The sequence below is a fragment of the Mauremys mutica genome, chromosome 6 (genome assembly GCF_020497125.1).
Source record: "Mauremys mutica isolate MM-2020 ecotype Southern chromosome 6, ASM2049712v1, whole genome shotgun sequence".
Lineage (NCBI taxonomy): Eukaryota > Metazoa > Chordata > Testudines > Geoemydidae > Mauremys > Mauremys mutica.
The window spans coordinates 17,936,273-17,959,855 of NC_059077.1; the positions used below are offsets into that span (position 1 = coordinate 17,936,273).

Sequence of the window (23,583 nt, forward strand, 5' to 3'; positions counted from 1 at the left end):
GCAAGTTCAATATAACGCAGTTTCACCTATAACGTGGTAAGATTTTTTGGCTCCCGAGGAGAGAGTTCTATCGGGGTAGAGGTATAGAGATACTCTAGCCATTCCCTATATACAGTGGAATTCCCAGCTTTCTACTTTACTTGTTTTATAGCCCTATCAAACTAGTAGAGCAGCACAAAAGGATATATACCAGACTCATGAATTGGGCCCAAATCCTTTGACCTGCGTCTGCTTGCTTGAATCTGTCCCAGGGTAGTAATGTCATCTGTCAATGGTCAGTGAAAAAGTTGGTGTCAGTCAAGTTGTGTGTGAACTTGTGTCCACGTTAAAATAAATAAATGTAATTTTTTTTTTTAAAAATGTATTACTCAAAAGACAAGAATTAGATGGGAATGAAATCAGCAGTCATCACATCCCTATATGTGGTCCCTCAAGGTCTGGGTTGAGATATATTGACAAGATATTTGTAGGAAGCCTTTACAGCAGCTCTATAAGCTGTACTTGTTCTGTAACTAGTCCAGTCTCCTAGGCTATCAAGTCAACATTGTATCATTACTAAATTCTCTGTAAATAAAACACCAGATGAAACATACAAAATTTTCTTGCAAGCCCCTGTCACATGTACATATGAGACCTCACTGTACAACAGATGTGATAAACTCAAAGCTGCCAATTTGAAGAACTGAAAGATACTAAAAGAAAAATAAGATGATTAGTAATAGAAAGGAGATCTAATAATTTCCCCCTCTTGGCTCCCTGCAAGTTAATGAGTAAGTAGACGGGAAAACCTACAGTTGCAATGACTTTAAATACCACTTTACTGTATCTGTTACTTTACAAAAGGAAGTCTGGTGATTGTCATACTATGAAAACTTCTGGCTCTGTACGTGTGTTCAAAAGTTTGGATTATACAAATGTATTGAGTAAAATGTCTGGATGTAGAATCAGGGTCCAATAAATTAGAGGACTGTTCTACTGGAAAAGATTGTCTGTAAAAGCTTTCATACAGCAATACATTGTAAGTACACCAATGACGATACCAGATAATGTAGTAGACCCTACCTAGTATCTGTATTAAGACTATCTTTGATTGTCAAAGATGATTATACTGAAGATCTCAAGACTTAACAGGAAATATCATGCTATTTTTCCATAGATTTAGTGTGACAAAGGAAAAAAACAGGGAAGGTGTTGACCTGATTCTCCTCTGCTTTGCACACTCATTCATATCTCTGCAAAGTGGATGTAAAACACTGCCATTTTGTTTTTTTTAGCATTGTACACCTACTTTGCATTTATTTGCTGTGGGTATAAATGTTTCCACAAGGGTTAAAACAGTGGAGAATAATGTCCTTTGACTCTGAGGAGTTTACAAGTCAGTATACCTTTAATAGGGCACAGAGTTAGCACATCCAATTGTTGCTGATTTTCCAAAAAAAAAAAAAAATAGAAAGCAACAAGGTACAACCACTCTCCATGTATTTTGAATACAAGATGAGAATCCCAAAGCATTTGATATTACAAAAAAGTAACTATAGGAGTTTTCCATAAAAATGGGCCCCAGGTGCCAAGCGCCTACAATCAGAAATGTTATACATTTTGAAGACAAAACAGACTCAACCAAACAGGTTGTGCACATCTCTCCGCTGGAATAGTAATACATTTTTGGATAAAGAAATCTTAGATCCCCTATGTTGATACAGATTAGTGGGCGCCGGTCATGCTGGTAGCTCATATGAGCTGAATAGAATATGTGGTTACAACAACCCTGGAGAAGGGAAAGAGCATTATAGTTGGTTAAGTACCACCTTTGCATCCTGTTGGGAAATTAGCCTAATAAAAAAATCATGCTTACAAAGATGAGGATTTGTCAGAGAAGACTTATTAGAGTAATTATTGTGCCTCCTCACTTGTAAAAAATAATGTAAAATCATTTCTGATTCAGTCAATCTGTTTGGTAGCTCAGGATGACTGAATTTTACAGAGAGGGTTGTGTAATGAGTTTCTTCCTGGTAACTAAATCTTAAATGAAAATTTACAAAAGTAAATTGAGAGAGACAAGTTGGGTGAGGTAGTATCTTTTATCAGACCAAGTTTTCAGACTACATAGAGCTCTTCAGAGCTCAAAACTTTGGTCCGATAAGAGATATTACCTCATCCACCTAGTCTCTTTCATATACTAGGACTGACAGGGCTACAACACTTAAAGAAAAAGGAAATTGACAGGTAGGGTCAATGTTCCCTCTAATTTTTCCATCCATGTGCGGAATAAATTTCATGTGCACCGAGGTATGTGTGGATGTGCGCCACCGGTAGAAACAAAAAACCTAGATATATATTATTAAAAAGTTACAATAGGATAATTACTCCAGCCAGGACAGGTTAGGCATTTTAGAACTCACTACTCAAAGAATTAAATTTAAGTGTACGAGAAAAATTATGAAATGCACAGACCAGACAAAAAACTAACAAACTTTGAAAGAATAAAATTATAGAGAATATATGTGCATTGCAGGATAGTATCAAGAAGTAACAACAATAATAATACAGGTATGTGTTGGGAGGTGAGTGTGCAAGAGACTATGGGTGTGTGTGTGAAAGAGAGAGAGAGACAGACACAGTTTGTATGCTGGCTGCTGAGGAAGTTTCTGAGAGATGCCATGCACTGTTTAAGGCACTCACTGAAACCTGTCCTGAGCCCTGTCTCTCCTCCCCTGCTCTGTGGAGATGGGGTACATGGGGAGAGGGGGAGAGAGAGTGTGTGTGTGTCTCTCTCTCTCTCTCACACTCACACACACACACACATGCAGACAGACAGAGAGACTGGGTGAGCTGGTTGCTGGGGAAGTCTGAGAAACCATGTGCTGTCTCTTTAAGAAAGGCACTCAATCACTTCAGACCACAGCAGCTTATAGTCCTCCTGAGACAGGCTGTTCTCTCTCCTGCTCTGCAAAGATGGGATACAGGGGTGGTGGGAGGGGGACACCCTGACCCTTCCCCACCACTTTGTACAGCCATCAGGCGGGTCTTGGGAGAAGATGCAAGGCAGAGCAACGTGGCTGCAAAGCAGCAGGGGGAGAGGCACCTGAACACACACTGCCGGATGTACGCGCTCTGCTAATCAACTGGGCAGCCCTTGAATCTCTCTTGGGCAGCCACCCAAATGTGCAGCTTACAGGGAACTGTAAGGATTCAACTTTAGAAAATGTAAAATGGAATTAATACTTGATCTATAGAAACAATAGCTCTTTGACCTGCCAAAGAGGCATATTAAGCATCAGTCAGGCTGCTTATAAAAAAGTTCCAATAGTCTTTAAGTCTTTGAAGTTGTCTATAGATAACAATGTATAACTCAAGTTTTGCAAATTATACAAAAACGTCCATATATTGAAAAAAGCGTGTTCAAACCACTCGTAATTGTAAGACTACGTGAAAGCGATACAACATCAAAGCATTTAAAGACCAACCCTGCTGTGAGACTTTCCAGCAACACTTGTCTGAGAAACTCTCTAACTTGCCTGACAGCATCACTGACATTCAAGAGCACTGGGATCAGCTTAAAAATAACATTCACAGTGCACGTGCTGAAACCATAGCCTATTCCACTGATCGGCATCAAGACTGGTTTGATGAAAACAACGAGGAAATCCTAGCATTAATTCAATAGAAAAGAGATGCATTCTGTTACTAGCAAAATGATTCCTCTAATTAACAAAAACATGAGGCCTATCACCTGCTCAAAGCTGAAGTCCAAAGGAAGCTACGTAACATCAGAAACAAATGGTGGCAAGAGAAGACCTCTGAGATCCAGAGTTTCATAGACCAAGATGACATGAGAAGCTTCTATCAAGCAACAAAAGCTATATACGGGCCAAGCTCCAAAGGCCCAACCCCCTTACATTCCCAGGATGGCTTTACCCTCCTCAAAGACAATGCAGCCATTAAACAACGCTGAAAGGAGCACTTTGAGAGCCTACTCAACCGCGAATTCAGTCTCTGAAGACACCATCGAGTTCATTCCCTGATGCTCAGCAATGGAACACCTTGCTGATCCTCCATCTTTTGAGGAAGTCTGGTATGCCATCACCAAGACAAAAAATCACAAGGCACCAGGCCAAGATGGCATCCCAGCTGAGGTTTTAAAAACTGTTGGAACAATGCTCCACCATTTGTTTCTGATGTCACATAGCGTCCTTTGGACTTTGGCTTTGAGCAGGTGATAGGCATAAGCAGGAGGGAAAAAAAATTTGAAGTGATAATCGAGATGACACATAGAAGGTGTGAGAATACTTAACATGGGGAAATAGATTCAATTAGTGTAATGGCCCAACCATTCCCAGTCTCTGTTCAAACCTAAGTTAATTGTATCTAATTTGCATATTAATTCAAGTTCAGCAGTCTCCCTTTGGAGTCTGTTTTTGAAGTTTTTTTGTTGTAAAATTGCCACCTTCAAGTCTGTCACTGAGTGGTTAGAGAGGTTGAAGTGTTCTCCCACAGGTTTTTGAATGGTTTCAGAGTAGCAGCGGTGTTAGTCTGTATCCACAAAAAGAACAGGAGTACTTGTGGCACCTTAGAGACTAACAAATTTATTTGAGCATAAGCTTTCATGGGCTCAGCCCACTTCACTGGATGCATGTTGTGGAAAATACAATAGGAAGATATATATATATACACAGAGAACATGAAACAATGGGTGTTACCATACACACTATAAGGAGAGTGATCAGTTAAGGTGAGTTGTTATCAGCAGGAGAGAAAAAGAACTGTTTGTAGTGATAATAAAAATGGCCCATTTCCAGCAATTGACAAGGAGATGTAAGGAACAGTGTATGTGTGTGTGTGTTTGTCGGGGGGGAATAAGCATGCAAAATAAGTTTTTGAATGTTATGATTCCTGATGTCAGAGTTGTGTCCATTTATTCTTTTGTGTAGAGACTGTCTGGTTTAGCTAATGTATATGGCAGAGGGGCATTGCTTGCACATGATGGCATATATCACATTGGTAGATGTGCAGGTGAACAAGCCCCTGATGGTGTGGCAGATGTGATTAGGTCCTATGATGGTGTCACTTGAATAGATATGTGGACAGAGTTGGCATCAGGCTTTGTTGCAATGATAGGTTCCTGGGTTGGTGTTTATGTTGTATGGTGTGTGGTTGCTAGTGAGTATTTGCTTCAGGTTGGGGGGCTGTCTGTAAGCGAGGACTAGTCTGTCTCCCAAGATCTGTGAGAGTGAGGGATCATCTTTTAGGATAGGTTATAGATCTTTGAAGATGTGCTGGAGAGGTTTTATTTGGGGACTGAAGGTGACGGCTAGTGGCGTTCTGTTATTTTCTTTGTTGGGCCTGTCCTGTAGTAGGTGGCTTCTGGATACTCTTCTAACTCTGTCAATCTGTTTTTTCACTTCAGCAGGTGGGTATTGTAGTTTTAAGAATGCTTGATAGAGATCTTGTAGGCATTTGTCTCTGTCTGAGGGATTGGAGCAAATGTGGTTGTATCTTAGAGCTTGGCTGTACACAATGGATCGTGTGATGTGTCCTGGATGGAAGCTGGAGGCATGTAGGTAAGTGTAGCGGTCAGTAAGTTTTCGATATAGGGTGGTGTTTATTAGCACAGTAGTGCTTTTTCTTTTGTTTTCATTACTGTGTCCTTACCCAAAATACTTTGTCAATCATTATCATGGGAATGACTCGCATAGTAGGGGGAAGCCGCTCTTCACAGGGAAAGGAGCGGACCATTTGTTGCCGTTGCACTGCTTCCCAGCTCACCATGACCCTGGTGTCACTGCTTGAGCTGTCCACTGTTTGTTCCCCACAATCTTCAGTTAACAGAACCTATCCGTCTTACTGTCTTGTCATCTCAAGGCTTGTGTAATGCAGAAATGAGTTGAATAACTTCAGTCCTGAATTTGGAAATAGGCAGATCTTTCCTGTGACAGTTTAGAAAAGGACACTTCCTGGATTGCAACCAGTTTAGAGATAAGATCATTCTAAGTGTCATTACTATTTCCATGCAAAATTAAAATTAGTTGTTTCTTGGTGCTGCAGCTCTATAAGTACTGAGCACAAATTAGAATTAACATTATTTTTCAATCAGATTTTTTTTTTTACAAAAGTCTGTTCCAGTTTCTTTAAATGGAGAACCCAGGATTTGAAATGCATGACGAGAAAATACAAAGTTCCTCAAATATGAAAGAGCAGACAAAGCAAGAGGTACCGGTAAGTTTCTCTTTTGGAATTATTTAGAACTTTATCAAATAAGAATCAGGGTTGGGGCTTAACATCTTGTTTCATGGTATAGCAAAATTATTTATACAAATATACTATAAAGAGTTAAATAAAATAAAATCTTCCTAATTTTCACTTTGCTAATTGGCAAACATAATACTCAAGAAATCACCATGGCCTCACTTCACTTAGCAAAGATGTGATAGCAGAAGGCTTAGGACTAGTTTACACACAAATTCAACTGATTTAACTAAATTCGTTTCTAGATTGAAGTTAAAGTGCAACACCAGCCATGGGTGTTTCGTTGCAGTGTAGACATACCCTAAGCTGTTGCGTTATAGGGAGCTTATAGTAAGTACCGAAACTGCCTTCCCAGCAGCTCTAGGCTATAAATATATCAGGGTTAGCAACTCCACAGTGACCCAACTGACTTTACCCATTGGGGATTTTTAGTGAGACCATGTGTGCTATATTAGTTACCATGACGTAGAATATCTGGGTATTTTTAATAAAAGTATAGAATTGTGTGGGATTGACAGGGAGATACTATAAGGTAAAGTGAGGGCTCTGGGTTGGGGGGGGCTCATTATTGGGGTAGGGGGTTGGGGCACAGGCTTATCTCTGGCGGCTCCTGGTCAGCGGCGCAGGTAGGGACTAGCCTGCCTTAGCTGGGCAGCACCATCAACCAGACTTTTAATAGCATGGTTGGTGGTGCTGACCAGCACTGCCAGGATCCCTTTTCGACCGGGTAGTCTGGTCAAAAAACAGACACCTGGTCACCCTATCTCCATAGCCCAAAACACACCTCCCTTCTCCCAGGGAGTGATTCCAGACAACTCTCCTGCAGCCCTTTTCTTCTCTGAGCACCTGTGCTTTATATAGGCCCCTCCAGTTCCTGTCCAGCAGCAGAGCCTCCTTATCAATTCCCTGCTCCCTGGCACCTCTCCAGGTGATGCCTGGGCAGTTAATGGGCCTACCTGGCCAGCTTAACCTCTTCCAGTTTTGTGTAGGGTGAACAAAGTTCAAAAACATTTTGGTTATCTTATATTGTTAAGGGCAGCAGAAGTTTAAGCAGCAGCGGTTTGAAAGCTTAAACAGTACAGTTTGAAAAGTGACCATTAAGGATCTAACCAGGTTAAAATACACCGAGGACTTTACATTTTCCCAAAAGATCAAAAAAGTAACCATACAAAGCATATCTCATCTCATCATCCCTTTAAATGGTTAAAAAAAACCAACCCATGCTTAATGTATAAAGGATGCTCTGTCTTGTTGCAGTTTGTAGCTTAATCTGTAAAACTGGTGAAAATTTCAATAGCTCTTTTGCTTTTCTTTATTATCTCACTTTCTTGTGAAAATTAGCAGCTTGTATTGATATTCCAAGGGAGATCTAGGCTCTGTTCTGCACATTGATGGGCACTAAAGAAAGATCCTAGATAGATTGATCGATAGATCGATCGATAGATAGATCGAAAGAATACATGTGTGAATAAAGTCTGTGGTATCAGGCTCCTTGTGTGAAGTGCTTCTAAGATTTATTCACAATTTCATAAACATCAAGCCTGAAGGGGTCATCAGAGCATCTAGTCTGACCATAACAGAGGCCAAAAAAATTTCATCCAGTTACTCCTATACTGGGCCCACTAACTTGTCTGACAAAAGCATATCTTCAGTAAAGGTATCCAGTCTTGATTACACAGGTACCATTGCATTAACTGTTGTTCTGATTGCTAACTAATAACTTTGGTTTTTAAAATGTCTTGTAGGAAAGAAAGAGCCACTGGTCGCTAATGAACATCTTTCTAGTTTGTCTCTTGGCCTGCATCATCTCCACCATCATAGGAGTGCTGATTATTTCCTTGGTCTACATTCATAACATTGGATTTATGACAGAGCTAAACATTCAAAAGCATGAAATAACCTCTCCAAAAACACCAATAAGAATGCCAGACAAAAAAAGAGTAGATGTCAAATTTCAGTTTCTGAATCATCTGGGTAAATCTAAGGTAGCAGTTGTTCTTCTTACAAAACAGTATTATTGTACTCAATATAGAAGTTTAGGGCCAAATTTTCAGACTGGCCTGTTTTTTCGTTTTTTGTTTTGGTATTCTCCTTTTTTGCCCACAGAATTGCAGGCACAAAGATATATTGATTCATAAATAATCCAAAATGCAATTTACCTCTTTTGGACATATCATTATTTGCACCTACAAATTAGATGTCTAAATAACCAAAATTACAGAGTTTTAAAAGGAAGTCTGCTTTTGAAATCTATCAGTGAAACTACACAATGTGAAACATTTTCAGACAGCTTGAATACAAATAGAAGCCATTTAGCTGAAACTGGAAGTCTTGAGAACCGAGCTAAAATGTATTCTTTGGTCACAAATAAAAATGAATGTGATGGTCTCATTTTAGGCAGTAGTAGCCTCATTCATCTTGCTGGACTTATAGCAATGCAGTTCATGTACAAACCAAACAGTTAGATTACTTCAGAGTTTAGTCTCTGTATTTCAAAACTTACTGAATTTTTAGAAATTGACCAATTTTAGAAGAACTCCAGTTTTCACAGAGCCAGATGTTAGTGTATGTTCTGACTCTTTTTTTAAATCCTTAAAAAGTATATTTATATGGATTTTTCTGATCCCGTGTTCATGTTTATAAGGGTTTTCCTGCAAAGGAGAAGATGATTGATTAGACAGTGGACAGTTAAACTGATATACAGTGCTGTCAAAAATATAAATTAAAGGAACTAAAAAAATAGCAGAAAATTGTCTTTTTCTAATTTCTTCCAGTTCTGATATTGTTAGGCATTAGATGTAACTATAGGAGGTGCAAACATACAAAAAAATGTGGTTTTCAAGATTACAGTGTCCTGTAATACATTTCCCTAAGGTAAGGTGACTTTTTTAAATTGCTGGATTTATTCTAGATAGAGTACAAATAAATGGGAAGGAACAGTCCCTAGCACACAGAGTTTACAATCTAAGACCCTGCTTCAGGAAAACATTCTATTTAGGAAGGGTACTTACACATGTGCTTATTTGTAAGCATGTACTTATGTGTTTTCCTGAATCAGTGTCTAAAAAGACAAAGAAAGAGAAGGGGGAAGGGAGTACAACATAAAAGTAGAGTGGTCAAGGTGATGATCGGCCATATCAGCCGTATATGTGTTTAGTTTTTGATAGCAGATACACACTGATGGACTCTGCTGAAATCCTGGCCCTACTAAAGTCAGTGGGTGTTCTTCCATTGACTTCAGTAGGGCCGGGATTTCACCCCAGGTCTTCCACTTTTTTTGTTTGATGTACCTACAAAGCGATTCTTAGCCACTAATTTTTCTGAGAATTTTGTCCTTAAAACCATTTCTTATCAATCATTGTAAAAAAAAAAATTATAGCAATTTGATGTATAAAAGTATGTGTGGAATCATCAGAAGTGTAGTAAACACATAGAGAGAGAAGCCTCACCAAGAATTCCCTATGTTTTCCACAAATTTCATATCTACATATAAAGTAATGTTCTGAAATATTCCCTCAATATTTTCCCTTAATTTTCCCTCTGGCCTTGCCTTTGTCCAATACTTATAAAGAATAACTTATGTCTATGATTTGCTAGGTATTTCAGTTTCCTGGGGGTGATATTCAGTGGGCAAGATTTAGGTCTGATGTAAAGGATTATCCGAGTGATGAAGAAATGGAATTTGGAACAAGCATCAACAATCAGCGGTCTAAGATGACTTTTGGAACATTACGGATCAAAAGCAAAGGGCTCCGGGCCCCCCACTGGCACTTTAATGCCAATGAACACGGCTTTCTCCTAAAGGTACAATCTGATTATTTTAATTTTATCTGTTGTAATTTTTGGAGTAAAGCATCATGCCAACCTAAGGTCTTATATACAAATGCTAAATAATAATAATGACGGCATGTATCATTAGTTAACGTGAGTCACATTTTCAAACCTTGGTGCCTGAAATTATGTTCTTAAATGGCGTGATTTGCAGACATACTATACACTCTCAGCTCCAAACAAAGTGTAATAGTTGCAGTCAGTGGAAATTTTGTGTACTCTGCACTTTTAGAAATTCAGCTATTCATCTCGGTGCCTGCACATGAATTAGGTGCTTAATGTTAGACACACAAATTTGAAAGTGTTTGTCTTATCTCCTCTGACTATCCATTTCTCCATGTGTAAAACAGGAATAGTAAAAGTTACTTAAAGTACTAACTCATGGGGTATTGTGAGGAATAATTAGAGATTGTACATAATTTTGAAAACAAAGCGTTATGTATTTTGAAGAATTGACTCTTGGGTATACTTAGAATACTAACAATATTTTTATTATTAAGTATTTAATATTTATATCATAGTAGCACTCACAGGCCCCAGTCAGGATTGGGGAGCAATTGTATAAGACAGACACATGGTCCTTACCCCAATCATCTTAATCTATAATCTTAATCTTAATCTATCATCTTAATCTATAATCATAACATTCACAGCTTTGTTTAAACAAGGTAACGTTTTGTGTGTGAGAGAGAAAGAGAAAATTTATCAAGTGTTTCTTAAAGAAATTGGGCCTTCCAACAATTTATTGCTGAATGCACTATTCTTGCTTTCATATCTCAAAAGCTGAATAAGAATGGGACTGTCACCAGAGTGGGCTACCATCAGTCATATGGGTATGTTAGAATTATTAAAATGTAGGTAAATACAATTTATGAGCTCACTATGGAAAAACCAATGTTTGTTTGTTTCTTTCATGAGTGCGTTCTGTCGCTCTACCTGTGTTTCAGGGTAGTGCCTGGATTGGCGTTGTTGATGCTGGTGGTAGCATAGTAACCACATACAATGTTACTGCAGGCCAAGTGATTTTCTTCCCTAAAAACACATTGCATTGGGTAAAGAATGTGGGAGAAGATGACTGTTTGTTCCTGCTGTTTTTTACAACACATGAAGAACTTCAAACCTTGGATGTTGATGATGTGTTTTTCTCTACACCAGAAGATATAGCAGCAAGATCATTAAAGGTTTGAACAGTAGCATACACAACTCTGTCTTGCTGAAAGTAATCATAAAGGGCCCAACAATGCCCCTTATCAATTTGTGGAGGATCCCCTCTTTCCCTGGATCTCCTGTCTCCCGACTGGAAGGATTTCTATGTCCCCAGTGTAGCAGTGTCCTCTCATATCCTTAGAACTAGTCCTTGTCACCCTTGAGGCAAGGGTCTCTGGAGCCAGCATATAGGTCATAGTATCTGGATCTGCAGGGTCTCATGGTGGAAACTGTGCATTCTATAAGGAGGGAGCAAACACTCCCTCCTTCATAGAACAATTTGTAGCATCTACTCAGGTGAGAGAGGACTTACATTTTGATTCCGTTTCAAATCGTTTTAGGATTTGAACAAAATATAAAATCAAGTTAAAATATGTATAGCGCTAGGAATTATATGGGATAATGCATGGCAGCAAGTCTTACCAGATCAGACCTTCAGAATGTCTTAAATGTGAAAAGCACATTACTTGATCAAGAAGCTCTACTTTCCCTGTTTGCTTCATGCATTTTCTAACATAACATTTTTATCGTGTGTATTTTAGCCTCAAGGTGGAGTGAATTTTATTAGAACATTCAAGAAACAAACAGAAGATCAGGCCATTAACCTTCCACCAAACTTAGTAGAGCTTGTTCAGAATGCCAGCTATGTGCAGTCTCCAGACAAGCTAGTGTGGCGATACTTCTATAATCTCAAAGGTACAAACTAAGAACTTGGTATATAAAAGGGGTATTTGTTTGTTTTGAAGGAAGTACTTCTTCACACAATGCACAGTCAACCTGTGGAACTTGTCAAGGATGTTCTGAATGCCAAAATTAGAACTAGGTTCAAAAAAGAATTACCGGTAGATAAGTTCATGGAGGATAGATCCATCAATTAATTTTAGCCAAGATGGTCAGGGATGCAACCCATTGCTCTTGCTTCCCTAGTCTTCTGACTGTCATATGCTGGGACTGGATGACGGAATGGATCACTTGATGATTGCCCTGTCCTGTTCATTCCCTTTGAATCCTCTGGCATTGGCCACTATTGGAAGAAAGGATACCGGGATAGGTGAACCATTGCTCTGACCCAGTATGACCATTCTTATATTGATAAAATGGAGTAAAAATTAAATGTGATAAAGGGGAGAAGTAGTAATATAATAGTCTAGAAACAATTTGTAAATTAATAAAAGGGACGATATTAACCAGAGGCCTCAGGCAGCCTCCTGTGGACTGTAATATGTTGTCTAATTTCAGTTGTTGCATTTAGTGTATGGGTGCTGGGTGGTATTGGTGGCCTGTGATATACAGGAAGTCAGACTAGATGATCTGGTGGTCCCTTCTGGCCTTAAACTCTATGATTCTGACTCTGAGTAGTTCAACTGGTATGCCTATACATTAGAAATTGAAGCCAATGGAACTACAAACGTAAACACATGCACACCTTGGGGGTTTTTTTGTGGGTTTTTTTCCTGAACTGGGGCCTTGGTCTGTATTCATTAGTTTGTCTAAAAACTCAGATTCAAAAGTACAGGTTAGAAAATAAGCTAATTATTTAATCAAAAACTAAAAGTATACGTAGATTCAAATCTGCCTGTACGACACAAATGCAGCTGCATCTATGTAATACACCAAGGGTCTATTATTTCAGCTGAGAATTGGCCAGGTTCCACTGATACCCCAGCCATGCTCCCTTTTCCCTGACCAAGCTCTCTCTGACTTCCACAGAGTGTATATGAGTGGCATGATACACCTTCCAGAGGCATAGCCATAGAAGTGGCCATGCTGGCTTTAGGCTATTGGAAGGTCCAGCTATACCAGACATACCATCCCATAGTCAGATATGCCAGCTGTTTTGCACTGGCTGCCTTGTGTTGCAGAAACAGGGCCATAGTTTAGCATAAATTCACATATTGAAACTGAATATGTTCTTTGTGCTCTAGTGAGCAGATACCACATGATGTCACAGAAAAAATGCCATGTAAAGGCAGGTCATAGAATCATAGTTTAAGGCCAGCAGGGACCACCAGATCATTTAGTCTGACCTCCTGTGTATCACAGGCTACCAACTGTACCCAGCAACTGAAACTCGACCAAAGTATTATAATCTTCAGGTTACTAAACTATGGTGTGCCACAGGCAGAGAGCAGGAGGGACTGAGATGCACCAGCCAGCCAAGCATATGAGAGAATGTCCACTGCCATCTCAGAGCACTGATCCATCCCATCCAGTGTCCCATCTCCAGCTGTGGCCATCTCAGATGCTTTAGAGAAAGGACACACACACACAAAAAACACCCTCAAAACCCACCCAGAATACTCTGAGAGGGAGGAAGGAAATTCCTTTCTACCTCTGTTTCTACCTCTGTAGGTGAAGAACTGGAGCCCCAAAGCATGAGATTTTAGTAGCAACTCCCAGGGCTGCCATGTCCTGCCCCTCCCCTCCACCAATGGCAAGCAATCTCATCACCCAGTCCCACTCATAAATTTCTCTAGCTGTCTCTTAAAACCAATTGTTTGCTCTCACAACTCCTATTGGGAGGCTGTTCCAGAACTTTACTCCTCCAATGGTTAGGACCTATAACTGAAGTATAGAACTGATCACAAAGCTTCTCTGGGAAGCCTCTCTCAGAAACCAGTCCTATTTTCTGCCACACAATAAATGCAGCTGACTTTGCAATGTTCTTCTTCAAGTATGCGCCTTCCCCTATGGGTGCTCCACTTCAGGTGCGTATGCCCCTCTCGAGCCCTTGATCAGAGACTTTCCTTTAGCATTGTCCGTTTGGCCTATGCATGCGTCCTCAAGCTGCACACCGAGTCTATATAGGGATGTGGGGGTGAATTGTACTCAGTTCCTTCTCAACAGCCTCAGCAGGAGACAGAGCCTTAGCCTGTCCACGTTGAGTGTGCCTGGGCTATCTTGTGTACAGTTTTCTATAGCTGTTTGTTTAGGGTTAGTTTGCATAGGTTAGTTCTTCTTTGAGTGCTTGCTCATGTCCATTCCAATGTAGGTGTGTGCTCACCCTGAGCACCGCCAGCGGAAAGTCCCCCCCCCCCCAAGTGATATCCATCATGACACAACTGTTGCCTCCTGGAGTTGCATGCTCATAGAGCAGGTATAAAAGGTCCCGCTGACCCACAGCTCCTCAGTTCCTTCTTACCTCCTGTGATGGCTACTGGAGCTGCCTCATCCCTTGCATTCACAAGCACTCCTCAGTGGATTTTCTAACCTTGTTGTATACAGTTATGTTTTATTCTTAGTAGTTAAGTTTCAGTTGTTAGGTAAATAGGTTAGCGAACTCTACTCAGCTGGGTTAATCCCTGCCTGGTACCGGGGCATGCCTCAGTCTCTGAGGTTTAAGTGTTTGCTTCTTGTCACAAGCTTATGTCTGTGAGTGACTCCCATTCCAGCTGCCTTAAATGTCTGGGGGAACTCACGTGTGGGAGCGCTGTAAGATCTACAAGGACTTACCAAAGACCGCACCAAAAAGAGTAGAGACGCTAGCTCAGATGTATCCTCATGGAGGCAGCACTTCGACCTCCCTTGGAGCTGGGTAGTTCAACCACCATAAGGAGTGCCCTGGCTACGGTTTGGGAGACTCAGCGCCGTTCCTCCTCTTCCGCACTGAGAAAAGACGCTCCTGCCTCTCAAGAGACTCAGCACTGTCCATCCTCCCCGGTGATGAAAAAAAGTGTTTCAGTGAGGGAACCTCGGCACAGCTCTCTATCATCGGTGCCAAGAAAGAAGCAGAAAGAGACTGTTAGAGGTCGATCCCTAACACCAAAGTTGGTGGAGCAGAGGGATTCTAGTAGAGTGCAACCCACATCGGGCCACTCTGAGTTCCAACAACCCATGTGGCGCCATTGACTCTGGCCCTGGAACAGGTACCATTGAGTCTGGCGTCCCTCCAGCTGCCCTCCTTCCACTCTGCTTCAGACTGTTTTCCATGGGACATTCAGGTAGAGAAGGAACTGAGGGCAGTTCACCTGCGTATCCCTGGATAGCCTTGGTGTGTGACATGAGGAGGAATAGGGTTCATGTGCAGACCGAACAGACGCTGCTAATGGAAAATCTCATATCAATGGCTCAAGGGGTGCATTAGCACCTGAAGTGAAGCATCCATAGGGACACACATCTTGAAAAACCCAGTTACTGCACAAGGTGGGCAACCTCTTCTTCTGTAACTTCAAGGAAAGTGATGTTCTCTGTAGTATGGAGTGTGTGTATTTAACTAATTTTTTATTTTATATTTTTCTCTTTTTTGTATTTTGCCAATAAAACTTATTTTGATGGGTCCCTGAGGAGTTGGCTGGTGATAGACCTGAGGAGTTGGCTGGGGCACTCCAAGGAAAGCTGAACTCTGTCCTCAGGGGAGGTAGAGCAAGTTGAGCCAAAGGAAACTGTCTGGAGAATGGGTTGGTACTCCTTAGACTGCCAGTGCCAGAGCATGAACAGAGAACACCATTGTAGGCACAAAGTCCAAATGACCTAAAGGAAATAAGGCAACAATTACAACTTCCTGGGACTTTTAGTATGCTCATGGTAGAATACTACAGGCATTTTAACATCAGTATGTGAATAAGTACCTGTCTGATTCAGGAAAATGTTGTCAGTGTGAATGACCGGTTTAAGGTGAAATGTTGTCCATCGATGGAAGGTGTATAGAAAACACCACCTTATCATCTTCAAGATATTTTGTATGAAGTGGATCCAGCCACTAGTACATGATGCTCACACACCGTGCACTCAATCCTGCAAGGTGCTGAGCATTTCCTGGGAGATGCTGAGCACCCTCCACTCCTAATGACAAAGCACCTTGCAGGATTCAGGACAGCTGAAATGATTGCTATTAGAACAAATACTTTTCATGATAAAAAGTTTGAGCTCACAGCTAATGGGTGAGTGGCTGGAAAGAAACTTTCAGTGTTGCCACTAATATCAGTGAATACACTGCTAGTTACTAGTCTTAATTTAAACTCAAGAAGAAATTCTGATTTCAGATTTCTTATTATTTGTACAACTGCTGCTTGCATGTGTCAGAGTGGGGTACCGTGCAAGTATAAACTGCTGGTGAGTCTGTGTTATGCATCCTGCACTGGTGGCTGCTTCACAAAGGATAGGAGTCTATTAACTAGCTAAAGGTAGATGCTCATGCTTTTAGCACTGGATGTCCCAAATTCAGTGTCCAGTGAGGACCCATGATCTTGGTCGATAAACAAGCAACATGAGCTAAAAGCAGATCTTCCGGCAATTAATTACCAATAACATATGGGAATATTTTCTAGTAATTCTCATTTAACTGTCATTCATTCAGATTCAACAGAATTCAAACTTCCAGGAGGAATAATTCAGTGGGCTCGCTTTCGCAAAAACGGAGCTGGTCTAAATGACAATGAGAAAATCTTCAGTGACTCACTGCAAATGGTACGTATGTTCAGTAGAGCATTCTCATTGCTGAAACGTCAGGTAACATTTGCAAAGCATGTGAGTTCGTCATCACTGTCACACACAGCTAAGATGTTGCCATATGGGCTCTTGTCTGACTGTTGTGCTTATTTTGACTTCCAGCATGAAAATGCTCTTACCTTAGCAACTATCAGGATATACAGCAATGGACTACGGCAACCTCATTTTCATTTCAATGCTAACGAGATGGGCTATGTCATTAGTGGCTGTGGAAAGGTAATTTGTTACATAAACTAAATGAGGGTTTTGTCTGAGTTAGGACTGCAGGATTGGAATGTTTTCAGAAAAATGTCTGATTCTTGTTAGTATTGTAAATCTCCAAAATCCACACCCTTCCTCTTAGGGTTAAATTTTCTCTGAGCTATGCTGATGGAGCTCTAGCAAGTAAAAAAGAAGTTGCACTGCCACAACGGAGAGAAAAATTTAGCCATTATTGTTCTGCATTCAGAGAAAAGGCAGCAAGCTGCTTCAAGTAGGAATTCTTATGGTTTTAGAAAGAGGGTAGACAAAATAAGAGGGAATCCTGTTGATTCAACGCTGCTGAGGAACAGGCCCTAAACAGAGGAAGTTAGTTGCAACAAGATTTAGAAAACAATGTTTCACTATGTCCCTGTCACCACATGTAAGTACTATATAGAAAGGAAAAGGGGTGGTCTTGATTCTATGCCGAGAGGAAGGCCCAGATAATCGTTACTGCTCTGATTAGTATTAATTAACATGACTTACCAGGATGCTTGAGGCTCTGTTTTGATATAATACAAACAAACAAAGATACAATAAGATCATAATCGAAAACCACCCTCTTTAAACTGAAGCTGATAAATACAACAAAGGGATCCGATGTAAAAGAAGGGAAGTAAAGGATGGTGAAGGTACCAAACACTTAGTCCAGCAGTGGTCACAATCCTTTGAAAAACAAAAAGGTTTAAAGGTTCTTTTTAAGGGCCCTGCGTTTCATGTGAGCTGACCCATAATGTTAATAATCCTTCTGCCAAGCTGAAGAAGTTGAAACTTCTTCCCTATATGGGGAGTTGAATAATAATAGCCACAATCTTCCCCTGTGGATACCTGTGCCTGTCTGGTGCTCCTCTGACATCATTGGGTCTGCACTAGCAGATCTCAGCGCAGAATTGGAGCCATATTCTTAATTAATCTTATGATGAGTGGGCTTGGCATGTACTGTTGGATATTTGAACATTTTCCAGCAAGGAATAATTGCTGCGTTTCTTGTTTAGGTGGGAATTATTGTTTCATCTAAAATTACCACCGACTTTGACATTGGCACTGGAGATGTTGTATTTTTCCCCATTGGAACACAACATTATATCAAAAGCACATGTGATGAGGATTTGCTTATGATTCTAGCATTCAGCACGGGCAACCAGGTGAGACTTCATAATGGCAGTTACTCTGTAAGCAGGCGTGGGGGGGGGGGGAAGGGGAAGGAGGGAGGGAGAGAAGCATAAATTGGACTTATTCCCTGATCGGTTGCCTTATGCTTTGCTACACAACCAGTAACGCTCAGCTACACTGACGGTGAGCTTCACTTCTGGTGCGAAGGGCCTTCATGAGGCACCACTAAAGCACCACATTGGAGAGAGACTATGTGCTGTGTGTGCGTGTGCATGAGAGAGAGCTTGTTTGCTGGTCATGCTGTGGGTGGATTAGCCTGCAAAGGCCACTATAGCCCCTGTGCACCACAGAAAGGGGATCTGCACAAGCATTGACCAGGCCAACATGCTTGATGGTGAGCATGGGTGGTGCCATGGACCTGTGATTACACATATCCTGTGATCCTGATATCCAGCAAAGGAGTGTGAAAGCAACTGCTATTCTAGCTTAGTTCCTTATCTCATAGGACATTTACCCTTTTAAGTATTGCCAACTCATTAACTGGTCATTGTGTGTGTGTTTATGTACACGTGTGCATGCACACACACACACACAAACTTTACACACTCAATCTCTCTGATTCAATAATCTATTTGTATTTCTAGCATTAGAAACTATTGGTTTTCAAAGAACACAAATATTCTTAAACACATAGCTCAGAACTTTCTCTGTTCCCAGTCCAAAAATAAAAAGTGTGTCCAGAAATAGTTAAGATTTTAATAGCTTTGATGAAAAGTGCCATGTAAGTGCTATGTTTTTTATTGTTTATGATATTTTTATTGTGTGTGCTATAGCTCTCATGAACTATGTGGCTTTTTACTCAATGTATTTTAATATTCTGTGCTGTTAATAGTCTTATACAATGATCATCTAATAATAAATTATTTCCATTTGAAATATGGTATTTCCGACAGCTGCAAACCCTTGATATGGATGACTACTTCCATGCCACAGCAGATCATATTCTAGCCCAGCTTTTCTTCAAGAAACAGGAGGAATTTAAGAAGATCCCAAAGTTTAGTGAGGATCAGGCAATTAACCTGCCACAGCAGCTAATATTAGTTGCCAAAAATAATTAAGTTTCACTGCCTTATTTTTAAAAGTACTTTTTACATTTCTTGCTGTTTATCCAGGGGAGCTGGTCAGAAAATAAAGTAATCTCATTTTAACTTTTATGTAGTTATTTTAGTTGGTATTTGAGTAACAGTGTTTTGTAAATAAAGGTGGCTCCTGCCACTCAAATTAATTTTTGTCTGTATTCGCTCTGTTCCATTTATTAATTCATACACTTCATCTCACTTTACTTTTCAGTCAAAGTACTGAAATGTACATTGCTACACACATTCACTGTATTTAAACTCCTCCCCACCCCCATACAGTGTGGACACAGTTCTTTGTTTCTTGACTGGAACTACTTATAGTAGCAAGCACTATACCCAACAGTTTTTTCAGGATCGATCTCTCAATTGCCCTGTAATACATTCAGGCCATACCTGCTTTCCCTCCACTAGCTGTAGTTCAACAGATAGGGCACTGGATAGGAACTCGGGAGACCTGGCTTTTAATCCTTGTGCTGCCAGCAACCTGCTGTGTGACCTTCATCAAATCACTACATTTTTTGTGCTTCTATTTCCCCTTTCGTTTTGTGTGTCTCTTGTCTGTTTAGACGGTGGCTTTTGGGGGGCAGTGGCTGTTTCTTATCATGTACAGTGCCTAGAACAATGCAGCTCTTTTCTAATTTCTAATGTATAGACATACCAGTTGTACCACTCAGAGTCGGAGTCATAAAGATTAAGGCCAGAAGGGAACACCAGATCATCTAGTCTGACCTCCTGTATATCACAGACCACCAACACCACCCACCACCCATACACTTAAAGCAACAACCAAAATTAGACCACAATATTACAGCCCACAGGAGGCTGCCTGAGGCTTCTGCAATGGCAGGGAATTGATCATGAGATGTAGCTGGATAACTCTATAGCCTTTGTCAATAATGATAACTCTATAGCTGCTACAGTGGGCTCTTTGCAATGTTTTGGTTAAGACATTGGCTCCTGTTGCTGAAGTAAACGATTGTGCACCCACTGTACTAGTCACAGTAACAGAAGTCTATATGCTGTCATCTCTCTGACTGGAGTCCTTTGGAAGTCAGTGGGTGATGGCAGGACAATGACCAGAAACCAGAGATTACTAATATAAATCCACAATTAATCCATAATCTGCTATCAGTTACACCTGTGAAACCCTTGGTCCATTAACTTACATGGGTTTGCATGCGTGTATCGCTCAATGTTTGCTCTATTGTGCTCTCCTGCTTCTTCCCGATGGAGTCAGAAATGAACCAACTGCCCAGAACACAAAGATCCAGATCCTCAGTCTGTGCAAATCAGCACAGATCCATTGAAATCAGTGGCGCGACACCAGTTTCCATCAGCTGAGGATCTGGCCTAAGGAACTATTGAGCAGTGGTGGCTGGTAAACTTTGGGGCAGGTGGAGCTCCAGGAGAGTCAAGCCCCCATTTCAAGTGGCAGCAGCAGCAGCAAAAGGGGGGACCCTGCTGGGTGCTGCAGGAGTGTCAAGCCATATGAGAAAAAGCCTCCAGTGGCAGGGGAATGACCTTCCACCAATTATTTCCCTCCATTTCAAGCATCTCAACAATATCATGAGTGTGATGGAACTAGAATAAAATAAAATAAAATATCATTGTTGAGATGCTTGAAATGGAGGGAAATAATTGGTGGAAGGTCATTCCCCTGCCACTGGAGGCTTTTTCTCATATGGCTTGACACTCCTGCTTGCACTCCGGCCTTTGTTGGACCTTCGGGGATTTGGGACAGCTTACCTCAGCATGGCAGCTTACCTCAGCATGGCAGAACAGCAAACTATTCCAATGTGTAGGATAGATAGGAAGTATGGTAAGAGACCACCTGGCTTATCCAGGAGATCTTCAATGATTTGAAACTCAAAAAAGAGTCATGCAAGTTGTGGTCTGGTAGGAGAGGAGAAAGTTGCATTAATCAAAATGGGAGATAAGGACTTGTAAGATGGTTTTTGCAGTTGGGACAGTGAGAAAAGGTTAGATCTTTGAGATGTTGTACAGGAAGAAGCACATGGATTTGAACACTGTGAGGACCAGATAGTATTTAGGAGAGGGAAGAGCTGAAGATAACCACTAGCTTTTGGGCCTACATGTCATGAAGGGTGGTGGTGGTTTTGTCAACGGTGACAAGAAAAGGGGAAAGAGAAGAAATTCTGGAGGGAAAATAAGGAGCTCAGTTTTGATCTTATTTGGTGAGCCATCCAGGAAGAGATGTCAGAGAGACAATATGAGATCAGGGTTTTGTGCAGGTCTGGTTTTGTGCCTATTAATTCAATGAGTGTGATGGAACTAGAATAAAATAAAATAAAAATTCTGTTTGTGGATAATGACAGATCAAAACCGCAATGATCCATGTGTATAAACTAGTATTGCCTGATTTCACAGTTAAACTAAGGTCCTTTTATACAACTCTGGTAGTGCAGAGGGAGGTCAAAGTGAGTATATATGTAATGTGCACCCACATTAAGGCCCTTTTACACTGCCAGAGTAAAACTCCCATTTAAAATAATGGGAGAATGCAGGATAAGGTGCACATTGTACAGTGGCTTTAATTACCCAAACCTGTACTACAGTAATTTAATTAATGTGAAATTGGAAATATTTTAAACAGCGAAACAATAAGCCAAACCCTTCACTTCCTCTGAAAATTATTGCATTCAATTGATTGAAACAGGAAGCAGGAAATTTAGCTAAAAAAAGTCTGCAATGCCCCCCTGTGGTGAATGTGAATTATGGCAGAAAATACATTTTAAAAAGGAAGTTAACAGAATATTAAATAGAAAATAACCCAGCACCTACAGTTAATTGTAAGCAGAGGCAATAATGAGCAGTGTGATATGTTTTTATTAAAATATTAAATTCATTCAGTGTGTATGTCATGGGATTTACTGACATTGTATGATTAGTTCAAGGTTTCAAGCCACATATTCAAAGGAACAGTGTTCCTAATAGGTGAAATTCACCCTCACGCAGGGAGACAACATAGATTTTATTGGCCACTTAAGGGGCCAGTGGCTCATAGGACTGGAGTATAGGGGTGAAATTCGCCCCAGGTAAATTGTCTCATGTCTTATTTTAAAGAGACAAATCCTGCCCTTGGTTACATCACCATAAGCCCAGGGTAACTCTGGGAGCACAGTCTGACCATGTAATGGCACAAAGAGAGTCTTCACTGCAGTCGTTTAGAAAGGCAGCATCATTTGGACTTGACTGTGAGGCTTTTGTAAATAACTAACCAACCAACCTCTAGCTGCTTCTAATCTAGAACTACAGCAGTGTAAGGGGAAGAAAGACGTGAACCTATGCTCAGTGTCGCAATGCCTAGGTTTTGGGCATGTAGAAAAATCACTGGAACAATAAAGGAATCCACAAACCCTGAACTGTGCACCCACGTGTCCTATGCAATGCACGGAGAAAGATAGGTGCCTAAAAATAGGATTCACAAAGGTTGGCATGCTTAGCCGCCTAAGTTAGCCAATGGAAGATGCTGGTGAGAGGGGTTTGACCTAAGCCCCACCCCTCTCAAAGAGTAAGAGCCTAAGTCTGGCCTGGAGGGAGGTGCCCATCTCTGCTTACAATCCACAGCTGGGGATACCATTCCTTGAGTCAGGTCACTTGATTGGTCTGTGGCTCAGTTTCCTTCCTGGGGTAGGTCACTGTGGCAAAAGAAGCCCCAAGGGAAAGGACTGGAGTTTGCCCCAGAGAGTAAGGGAACTGCTAAGGAAACCCCCCACCCCGAGCACCATCAGTGAGATAGGCTGTGGTGAGGGGGTGGAGAGCAGCTATACAAGTCCCTAGACCAGGGGTGGCCAACCTGAACCTTAGAGGAGCCAGAATTTACCAATGTACATTGCCGAGGAGCCACAGTAATACATCAGCAGCCCCTATCAGCCCCTCCCCTCCGCCATCCCCAGAACCTCCTGCCCGCTGGCAGCCCTGCCAATCAGCACCTCCCCTCCTTCCTCCTGCCTCCTGCCCGCCGCGGTCAGCTGTTTCACAGTGTATAGGAGGCTCTGGGATGGAGCGGGGAGGAGCAAGGGTGCAGCAGGGGGTGGGCAGGGGCCTTGGGGTAAGGGGTGGAGTGGGGGCAGGGCCTGGGTTGAGCAGAGGAAAGTTGGCACCTGTAGCTCCAGCCCTGGAGTCAGCACCTATGCAAGGAGCCGCATATTAACTTCTGAAGAGCCGCATGCGGCTCCGGAGCTGCAGGTTGGCCACCCCTGCTGTAGACCCAGTGATAGAAGCAGCTAGGGGGCAGCACAGAGCTGGTCAACAACTCCTTTATACCCAGTGAAAGAAATTCTACAGGAATGAATTACCTACCACACAGCTACAGCTAGCTCTGCTAGTAATGTTGGTC

General features: G+C 41.3%; 1 protein-coding gene across 1 annotated transcript; it reads left to right on the forward strand.

Annotated features, from left to right (window-relative positions):
* The first annotated feature begins 5,947 nt into the window (after positions 1 to 5,947).
* Positions 5,948 to 19,323, forward strand: LOC123373028 (dynactin associated protein). The gene is made up of 9 exons (XM_045021767.1): positions 5,948 to 6,216; positions 7,992 to 8,231; positions 9,844 to 10,050; positions 11,025 to 11,258; positions 11,826 to 11,979; positions 16,580 to 16,689; positions 16,834 to 16,947; positions 17,967 to 18,116; positions 19,038 to 19,323. The coding sequence occupies exons 1-9, from the start codon at positions 6,133 to 6,135 to the stop codon at positions 19,200 to 19,202; spliced, it is 1,458 nt and encodes a 485-aa protein (XP_044877702.1). The 5' UTR covers positions 5,948 to 6,132; the 3' UTR covers positions 19,203 to 19,323.
* The last annotated feature ends 4,260 nt before the right edge of the window (positions 19,324 to 23,583 follow it).